At 37.1% G+C, this 11082-nt stretch overlaps 1 protein-coding gene across 4 annotated transcripts in view; it reads right to left on the reverse strand.

Moving 5' to 3' along the window:
• The window catches only part of bag5 (BCL2 associated athanogene 5), a 33063-nt gene that overhangs the window by 19388 nt on the left and 2593 nt on the right, over positions 1–11082 (reverse strand). Inside the window, exon 1 of one of the 4 annotated variants that reach the window (XM_041813401.1) lies at positions 10938–11049. The exons of 2 other annotated variants lie outside the window; for them this stretch is intronic. In XM_041813401.1, coding sequence (XP_041669335.1) covers positions 10938–10948 — 11 coding nt within the window. In that variant the 5' untranslated portion in view covers positions 10949–11049. Of the gene's footprint in view, positions 1–9687; positions 9960–10937; positions 11050–11082 lie in introns of those variants that run through there. One more of the 4 variants, XM_041813400.1, reaches the window with a different exon arrangement.

The raw sequence follows: 11082 nt of genomic DNA on the forward strand, positions 1-11082 counted from the left end.
GTCAACAGTAGGAAAAAAGTAGCAAGCTGTAAAAGTGAGTAGTTGGCTGTTCAGCTGACAGCAGAGGCTTGTGGAAAGCCCTGAGGTACTTAACTAAAAATATAAACATAACAGGATTAGTCATATTTTCATTAATTTTGGAGTGAAAAATCCACATATTGTACCTTTGATCAAAACTTTAGCTTGACCTGATAATCCAACCTGTGGACTTAAGAGAAAAAATGTGCAGTTTAAGATTAACGGCTAAACTTGCACATTTTTATCAGTCATTCTGGCTTTGTAGAGCAAGAAATGTCTTAAGACAATGAAAAAATCATATTCAGTGGCTAAAAAAGGATTCAAATAGTTGTATTTATTGCTGATCCTGTGGATCTGTTGGCACTGACACATGAATGTGGTTGTTTATATGCTGTGGTGAATGTTTTGGATTTGTTTGTTTTTGACTGTTTAGATTGTTTCAATAAGGCAGGGTAAACTGTAAACTGAATCGCCCTTTGGGGATTAATAAAGTCGTCTGAATCTGAATCTGATTTTTACCAGTAAAGAATGCACATTAGTTAGAATAATCCTTTAAATATGTTTTATATGGAAAAACAAATCCAGCAAACAAAAGGGGCTTCTTCTCGACCTTGACCTCTTTTCCTGAGCCTGATTATGTTTCTAAAAAACTCCAGATTGATCGAACGACAGCCCATCTAAAGACAAGACAAGAAATGAATGTCCACATGCTAAATTCATGAGATCTTGTCGCTACAATCATGCAAGAGAATGAATGAGGTTAACCTACATTCGGTCCCGGCATGAAGAACACCCACATGACAACCGGTCGGAGTATTGCAGAGCGTTTCTACCCGGCTCGGTGGCTGACATGATGCTGATAGCTCCCTAATCCACATTAAAACGATCCTGCCTGCACACACACGGCTTTAAATACCAAGGAGAGAGAGATAGACGCCACTGACCAACACCAAAAATAAGCAACAGTTCAGTGCACCGACACGCTCATGCAGGAAGAGTTAGTGAAATGAAGGAGCCTCCAGCTGTGAAATGTACTCCCAGGTCAACACCAGCACTTAGGAAGATGCCTGCAGCCGAATGTGATATTTTAGTCAGATTAATAACAGCGCTCTCGCAGAGCTAACATGATCCAATTACCTTATAAATCAGAAATGACAGAACTTTTATCTAATCAGTTATAAAAGTAAAAAATTGTCAGTATCTCTTTAAAGCACTTCACAAGGTTGACATTTGGGCCACCTAAACTTTTGACCAGCTTGGTTGCCCATGCAGCCAGAGCTTAAAAAATTAGCTCTATTCATATATTTGTGTTTGATTTGTCTTTTTGGTCATGTATTTGAAGTGATTTTGCATCTATAAAGTAGTCCTTTTCCCTTCTTTTTGTCGTTTTTGCACAGCATTTTGCAGTTCTGTCTCTCTCATCTCTTTTGGGAAATCTTCGTAGGCGTTTAAGTATTCTCAGGTTAAAAGGCCATACCTGAACTTCAGTGCTCACTTCAGACTGGAGATGAAGGGAAGCTGTCTGTCTCCTGTTTCAAGCCTCCTGGAGTGGCAGATCTACACAGACACTACATATAACACAGAATACTGCAGAGCTCCATACAGAGCATTATGTAAAAGTAGAAGGAGCCTCAGATGCAGGTACTGTTGTCTAACAGGAGAATCACTCCGCTTTACTCATTGAAATCCACTTAAAAAACTTCAGCATGAAGCTTCAATGTGATTGTAGAAACAAACAGCAACAAACACTGGGTCTGGATCTTTGGCAGATAATGACTGAATAATCTGATCAGGTTTAGGAGCAAAGAGGAGTTAGTGTTGTCAACTTTACAGTCTTACTCTCTACAGATACCTGATTTGAAGCAAGGCAATAAAAATGTAAGCCCTAGGCGGCCAGTGCTGGATAATGTGTTGCTTTTAACTTTTCAAAAATTGCAGGAATATTCTAGCACACCGTCTACACTGCACAACAACATTGGCAAAGTTTTGGTACTGAAACACCTTGCAGACTTTGATTCCTTCCTCTCCTATACACCTGTAAAATTATGCAATTTTTTAAAGTTTCTTTGCTTCTAATGCTAACAGTCATTAAAATAACATCGAATGCAGTGTTCTACAGCAGGTGGCACCTGCACCATGCTGCGTCATACAAGTCAGCACATTCAAGAAGAGCTGGTTGAGGATATTGTCGCTATGTGTGCTGAGGCTGGCATTCCATTGGAAAAGTTAGCAAAGCTATCTGCTTCTAGTAAATCAGTGCAAACAGCTGGGGTGCTGTGCAAAATGGAAATTAAAAGAAACCAACCCATATTTTATTCACAGTAGAACAAAAACAGCATTTAAGATGTTGAAACTGAGACATTTTACCATTTCATGAAAACATATGGGCTCATTTTGAGTTTGATGGCAGCAACACATCTCAAAAATGTAGGGACAGGACAACAGGAGGTTGTGCCAATGCAAAACAGCTAGAGGAGCATTTTGCAACTGATTAGGTTAACTGGCAAAATGCCAGTAACATGACTGGGTATTAAAGGTGTATTTTAGAGAGGCAGAGTGTCTCACAAGTAAAGATGGGTAGAGGTTCACCAGTCTGAAAAATCTGTTGAAAAATTGTGGGAAATTTTCAGAAAAATGCTTGTCACTGTTAAACTTCAACAACTCTGAATATCCCACCATCTACAGTGCATATATTATCATAAGATTCGGAGAATCTGGTGAAATCTGTGCATTAGGACATGGCTGCAGATCAGTATTGGATGCTCATGATCTTTGGGCTTTCAGCACTACTAAACAGACATGATTCTGTTCTGGAAATCAGTGTAAGAGCCCAGGAACACTGTCAGGAATCACTGTCAGTGAACAGCTGTGCCATACACGAATGCAAGTTAAAGCTGTATTATGTAAAGAAGAAGTCATATGTGAACACAATACAGAAACGCCACAGTCTTGTTTGGGCCAAAGCTCATTTGAAACAGACTGGCACAAAATGGAAAACTGTTCTGTGGTCACATGAATTAAAATTTCAGATTCTTTTTGGAAACCATGCAGTGTCCTGCATTTCTGATGGTGTGGGGTTGCGTTAGTGCCTATGGCCTGGGCATCTTAAACATCTGGAAGGTCAGATTTTAGAGCAACATATGCTCCCATCCAGACAACGTCTAATTTAGGGAAAGCATTGCATATTTAACCTCTTAAAGCCTGTTGTATCATTTTTGATACATACTTTTATGATACCTCTATCTAATCAACATGATCATAAATTACTAAAAAAATAAAAAAAAAAAAAAAAAATTCTGAATACAATCTGATAAATGATAAAAAATGCCCTTAAGTGGATTATCAGTTATCAGTTATAAAAAAAAAAAAAAAGTTAAATTTTATGGAAATTTGGATTTTTTTTTAAATTTCAGTAGAAAGTTAAATAAACATTTCTGTTCCAAAAAATTAGAATTTTCTGGCTATTATTTGTGTTTTCAGGCTTTAATGGGTTAAGCAAGACAATGCTAAACCACATACCGCATCCATCACAACGGCATGGCTTCACAGTAGAAGAGTCCAGGGCGCTGAAGTGGTCTGCCTGTCGTCCAGACTCTTCACCATCAGAAAACATCTGGAGATGAAAAAATCCAGCAGAGGCGGCCCAAGACTACCGAGCAGCTAGAACCCTGTATCAGACAAGAATGGGACAACATTCCTCTCCCTAAACTCCAGCAACTGGTCTCCTCACTTCCTAGACATTGTTAAAAGAAGAGAGGATGCTACTAAATGGCAAACACTGACCTGACTGTCCCACTTTTTGAGATGTGTTGCTGTCATCATATTTAAAATAAGCTAATATTTTCATAAAATGGTAAATTGTCTCAGTTTCAACCTCTGATATGTATATACTTTATATGTTCTATTCTGAATAAAATATGGGTTTATGAGACTTTTTTGGAATGGGGGTTGTAATAGCATTCTCTATCTGATGGTAAACGTGTAAAAGACAATAAAGGAGTTTAAAGAAATTAAAAAGAAAAAAAATATTTAATAGGGCCCTGTTAAAAGAGGGAAAAAATCTAATTTCCTCTTGAAGATTAATAAAGCATCTTTAGCTCAAGCAATGTAATTGCACATTGCAGTTTCTTCTTCTTTTGTGCTTACTTTTAACTTAGCTCTGCAACACAAAAAATATGTGCATTTCAGACAGTGATCTGCCTCTCTCCCTTCATTGATTAAAAATGTGACTGATGATTTGAAGTTCTTTTAAAGCTTCTGTTCTTTTTGCCACTATTGATCATTAGTAAACAGACTGTATGTTTTTGAACACATTGTAACAGTAAAATATCAAAGTACCGAACATTTCGACAGCTTTAATGCAAATCTATCGCCTTCAGAAACGAAGGAGCCGTCCTAACCTTCGAATAAATTCCATAAACAAAGATAAATAAAAGAAAGTACGGGAGGAAACTGCTAGTGAGGAAATTCTTCCAGACGTGGAGCCGACATCAAAGTGAACTTTCCTCTATCTACGGGCTAAAACACAGGATTAAGATAAGGAGCGGATTGGAGTTTTGCACCAGAACATGGCTCGGGGGTGGGAGGTTGCGTCATGTGTCAGGCTGTCATTATTAGCCAAGGTGCCTGAGAGCATGATGTGATTGTTGCAGCTGAACAGCTCACAATATGATGTTTTGTTACTCACAGCATCAGTGACACTTATTAGAATAGACAGGATTATGTATTAGCATCTCCCCAAAGTACTTTTATGTAAGAGGGTGAGGGGCCGGGCTTTTCCAGAAGAGTGGATGAACAGCATGAGCCAGAGCTCGCAAATCGGAGTATTTATTAGGATAATCTCGGCAAAATCCACTCCAGCTTGGCAAACACCTCGGGCCTTCATTTGGACCAAGAGAGACGAGAGAAAGGGCCGGCTAAGAAAGAAAGGGTTCACTACTGAGGAAAGAATTACAGCTGTAAACTTTAATCAGTCACTTCAGTTCCCAACTATCTAACTCTGCTCCATTCATTTACCAAGAGTACTGCAGCTGAGCATCTTGTTGTGGTTGATCGCTGTAGTTCTAACCTCATAAAAGCTCAGTCTTTAGCTGCCCGTGACTCACACAACCAGCAGCATGATATAAAGAATCAGCAGCACATCTGTACCATTAAAGAATCATTTATGTGGCCACAGCATTAACCTGCAACAGGACAAGGTGCTGCTGATAGTCAGAATACCCTCACTTCAGATCCACCTTGTGTAACTGAGCATCTGCCTCTTTAAGCAACATTCCAGTGTATCTGTGACGGCAGCAGCATCACCTAACCTGCATGTTTGTGCTTACAGGTGACACACAGACTCTACATGCTCAGTCATCTGACTTCTGATGGTGATGTAAGACAGGCTTTTACTATAAATTAGTCATAGCTACGAGAAAACGTGTTCTGCGTCAAACGACAAAGGTGAGGCAGCATGACGTGCTTCAGGTCATGTGTCTAACATCTCATGTCATGCAATGTGACTATCGTGCATGTGCATACAGCAATCTACAACCATACATTCCTCAGCCTTTGTCGTGATAATAACAGAATTTTAAATTTTTATATGACTCTAATAAAAACAAAAGATAGCTATTAATACTGATACACCACAGCAACAAAAACAAATTCCCACACATCCAATATTGAATCATTTCTTGTTTTCAGTTTTCAAAAATTGCATTTTAACTCCTACACACTGTCTACGTGGCACAAATTGGCCTTGTTTGTTAAATAGGTGTGTTTTTTTTTCCTTTCATTTGTTTTTTAGATTACAGAGAATGCTTTATTTTAAAATGTGGCATTGAAGATGATCAAATTATTGAATATTTTGTCAGCTTAATTAGGGATTCCCACAGTAGTTTTGTTGTGTTGTTGCATTGCTCATCAGTATAACGACAATAAAGCTTTGGTTTTGTATTTCACAATGCAACATAATATCAGACTTTTTTTTTTTAACCAATACATCACACATTATCTACCTTCATAATATACGACTAGAAATGAAGTAAGATTGAGACTCTAATGGGAAATATTGCACATTTTAGCTATTTTTTACTTTATAAATAAGTATATTTTAATATCTGTATCATGTTTTGTACTACACCACATCATATATTTGTCATTTTATTGTGCTAAAACTCATAACTACATTTCACCTTACATTTTGTCTGCTTTACAAAATTAAGGTTGTCACAATTAGTAGAGATGCACTCAATGTGGAAATTTGGGCCAATCCAAATGTAAAACAAGAATTCAGCCAATGCAGCTGTTTTCTTTACTATTTTTTATTTTTTGGTTGTTTCGATCTCACTATACCAACCTTTTTTCTCATATTTGAGCATGAAAACATATTAGTTTGTCCAAGAGGGGACGTCTTCTCTCAGATGAAAAACTTTTCTTTGAACAGCAGTTAGGTGTAGGTACCAGCATTAGAATGATAGGACACAGCAGATAAACACTGACTATTGATGGCCGATATCGTCCAAGCCAGATTTGCTTTTCTTCCTGATACCTGTGCTAAATCAATACATGGCGGTGCCTGAACGATACTTTTGAGAGATAAAAGTGTTGAAAGTCAGCAGGAGAATAAAAGTTGTTTGGGTACAGTGCAGAAATATCTTTAGATGGCAGCTGAACATGAGTGCATCAGTGGATCCCTAATATTTATTATTCTTTTAACACTACACATTTTAAAATGACAATCCCCTTCACTTCAATGACTGATAGCGTCAAAAAGTACCAAAAACATAGGAAATGTTTCATTGGTGAAAGGTTGCCAATGTTTTCTGAAATGGAAAGAGTGCATAAGAGTTTGCCTGCTATTTTTGATAACTGAAAGCATGAAATTACCCCAAACTGGGTGCTTAGTAGAGCTGAACGATTTGGGAAAATAATCGAATTGCAATTATTTCCCCCAATATTGCAACTGTGATTTGATATGCGATTATTTCTGAAGTTCCTCATCTTGTGTTACTTTTAACAAACACAAGCAATAAATCATTCTAAACTCTAACCAACTCAATATTAGATTAAACATGGGCTAAAAAATTTGAAAAAATAATGTCTTGTGCTGATTTTGACTCGTATTGCAAATCGGATATGAATTTTTGCATTGAAGAGAGTGGTCATTTTTATATCATTCTCATAGTCAATAAGAAAAATGTACAAACATGAAGAAAATAGGATTTTTTTTAACGACTTCAAAAAAAAAAAATGTCACTTGTATAATTGCATGACATGTAAGATTAATGTTTTACATCTCTGCTGCAAAAAAAAGGTGTTAACTGGTATTTTGACACACATTTCAGCTTAAAGAAATATTGCATCTTTTGCGACTTGAAAATTGCAACAGGCCATATTGCGATTTAATCTAAATTGCAATTAATAGCCCTGCTCTAGTGAATAGCACTTGCGACTCTGTTGCTGTGGTATTCAAAATTGATCTGATAATGTTCCACTTTTTGTTACATGAACATCTAAAATTCTGGTGTTGTGACAATCTTTGGTGTTTCAGTGCTGATTTCAACCAAAAATAGCAAAAATCAGAAGTATTTTTTCTTTAATGTGCCACCCTCTGAATTTAAATTGAGTAATATTTGATTATATTCAATATCTTTGAACATTTTTTAAAATTTAGAATAAATGTATTTGCAATAAATGTGCTTTAGCATCATTAGGAAAGATTTTATAAAAAGATCCATGATGGTGGATGCTGCATCTTTCCAAACTAATTTTGGCCGATGAATACACTCGCAACATTTTTCTCAAGTGTAAAAAAATCTGTTGATACCTAAAACTTTAATCCTGAGAACACAATATAAAGTTGAAGGATTTCATAGAACGTTAACTGAGGTAGGCCTGTCGGTTCTGTTTAAAACTCTGCAAACTTGATACCTCATCTTATAAGGGAAGCATTGTGGTACATTCATACATTTTGCTAAATTGTGTGGCTAATATATTTGGCAATAAATACCAGCATACATTTCCTATCTGCCAATGCTGGCATTAAACTTATTAAGCTGGTATCTTTCAGTACTGATATAATGCCAATAATATGGTGCATCCCTAATTTTTAAGCATTTCAGGAGCTGCATTTGGTAAAACCTCAGAGAGTTTTCAAATAATATAGCACCAGGCATTAAGTGTGCACCACACACCATACATTTTAGCTTCAATTTGAAACCCTATATTACATTAATGCTCTGTAATATAGTATTATAGTAACACAGAATTATAATTCGACTATGTTATATGTTTTCTCGACTATTCTTTTGACAAAAACAACAAAATAACAATGTCACTTTGGTTTCTTCAAATCTGTGATGACCTTTTTCTCACAAATATTGTTTTTTGGGCAGTTTTTTGGCTATATTCAGAGATCTATAGTACTGATATTTTGCAGACTGATGATACCAATTTATGATACAAGTAAAAAATCAACTAGTGCTAATACCTGTTTGATACCACAGCAAATAAGATAAAAATGCAGGCTAACTCTTGCACAGTCTAAATTGCATAAATACATTGGCCATATGCTGCCAGCATATTTGTGCAAATCAGACACTGTGCAGCTTTTAATTTGCATTCTTTACAGATTAAATCCTCTTCAGTTCACTTTTATGATCAAATTGGACAGTGTTAAGCACATGCACTTTTTTCCATACTATTGATTACAACAGAAATGGAGATTTTATCCTTTAAAAACCTGTAGTACCAAAAAGTAGCAAAAACACTGACAACCTTTCTGCAGACCACTGGATGAGGAACAGCAATCATCAGTTGCAGCCCTTGCAGGAATTTTCCCTCCCATGAGTCACAAAGCATGAAGGGTAACTAAGCATGAGGTAACATACAACCAGCACCCTCCTCTGCTTTAATCCTTCCCCCAAACATCAAGCACCTTCCCCAGCTCCAGGCTGCATGCAGCGGTCCTCCTCCTGCACGAGCTTGGCGCATTATGTCACCACAGAAAACCCCGCTTCATGGGCAGCTGGTACAGAGAGAATTTATCCTCTTAATGTTCATTAAAACCACCACAGAATAACACCACACCTCTGGATCCAACTGAAACACCTTGAAGCATCCCCACGAGCTGTCAGCTGTATCCGCTCTCACACACGCGCGCAAACACACACGCACGAGCCGCTTCCTTCACCAGCATTTCTCACCTTTTCAGAACTCTGAACACATTCGCGCACATTTTTTAAGATTGTCTGTTTCCATCAGCCAAAGTAGGGGCTGTTCCTGGGGGGAGTAGCATCCAGTAGAGATAATCCTGAACAGAGAGGATGAGGGCGATGATGCTGTGGTCAGCCTCAGCACCTAAAGACTGACTGACTGAGTGACTGCGGTCGGGCTGGTGTCGCCCCTCCCACAGACTAAAGGGGTTTCCTTTAACGACTACTGCTTTAAAACAACTAACGACACACTACATAAACAATACTACATATTCAAAATCACCTACAAAACATTTTTGAATAAAAATCAACACCTGGACCCTCTTCTCCCTGAATGCCATTGTCTGTCAGTGCGGTAAGCTAGCTCCCGATGATCACCTGACTCTGCCCCACCTTGGCAGAAATAACTCCAGTTTTTCAGTCTTCGTACATTAACAACACTCCGTCACATCAATAGTTTCACTCTTACCTGCATAGCCAACGTACAGCCATCTGAAGTGTTGCAGGAAAGCGCGCACCACCTCTTGTTAAAGCTAAACATTAGCCTTCCTAGCTACCTTCTAGTAGTTACTTTCCAGCTAACGAGTATGAACTAACGAAGAGTTTGTCTGCTCATTTAGGAGAAAATAAAACTAATTATTGTCTTTCTTCGAGGCTTGTCAAAATGGCTTCTTAAATAATAAATTTGATAACGACATATATAGTTATATCGTCGAGGAAGGAATGCCCCGCAAGTGTTATTTTGCTGTTAATCGCCTTAACGCTTTTTAACGAAGTGTAAGTTTTGGTTGTCCAACATTGGGCACGCTTCATTTAGAGTTTCGCCTTGCCGTTAAAGCTTTGTGGCAAGGGCGGGGACACTGAAGATGGTACGATATGATTTTTTTTTTTTTTTTTTTTTTTTTTTTTTTGAAGGTAGGCGATATATTTTCCTTCAAGTAAGTAAAACACTGGATTATATAATTTGTATTAGATTATGTTGATAATTGATTATGCTAGAGCTTTATCATGGCAAGAAAAACATCAATATATATAAAAATATTTCTTTATTCTAATTTTAAAATGAAAACGTAATTTATTTATGAACACTTCATATTTCATTTTTATTTTTACAACAAGATTTTAAATTTAATTTCTGTAATATTTCAATTTAATGCAATTACCCAAAATGTTTACATTTATATTTATGTTCTCATAATTTATCTTAGCTGAGGTACATTAGGTTTCATTGTGTGACTACATTTCAACTTACAGTTTCTTAATTGGCATTAGATTTTGCCATTTACTGTTTCATGTGTTTTTTTTTTTAAGATTCTCCATCCATCAGATATCTATACCGCTTGTCAAGTCTGGGGTAAGCCTTAATGATCTTGCCTATTTTCTAAAACCTGTCTCCAAAATAGCAACAATGGTTTTCCTGTAATAATAAGTTAATTTCTGTAGATCTCAAAATACAACTGATATTTACTTAACATGGGAACCCGTGTTGTTATCCTTGAATAATCAGATATATAAGTTGAGATCTAAAGAAGACAACCAAGATTTACTTGTTCACATGGGAAAACAGGCTGAAATGAAATGTATTAAATGTATTAAATAAGGCAGATTATCTGTACTGCAGCCAGCCATAACGTGATGCAACCTATTTTCAATAATCTTTATTAGTTATGTACTCTTGTCACATTTACACTTGAAGTAAAAAAAAAAAAAAAAACCTACCCCTTCTTCATTGAAGACACCGCCCGCCTGACTTTATCCTTTGGTGTGCTGGTGAGTTAAAGAAGCCAACCTTTTGACAGTAGGACCCACGTGACGAAAGGACTGGTTGTACACACCGAAGGACACCTCCAAAAACTAGCACGAA

This window comes from Cheilinus undulatus, linkage group 18 (genome assembly GCF_018320785.1).
Source record: "Cheilinus undulatus linkage group 18, ASM1832078v1, whole genome shotgun sequence".
In the NCBI taxonomy this organism is placed as follows: domain Eukaryota; kingdom Metazoa; phylum Chordata; class Actinopteri; order Labriformes; family Labridae; genus Cheilinus; species Cheilinus undulatus.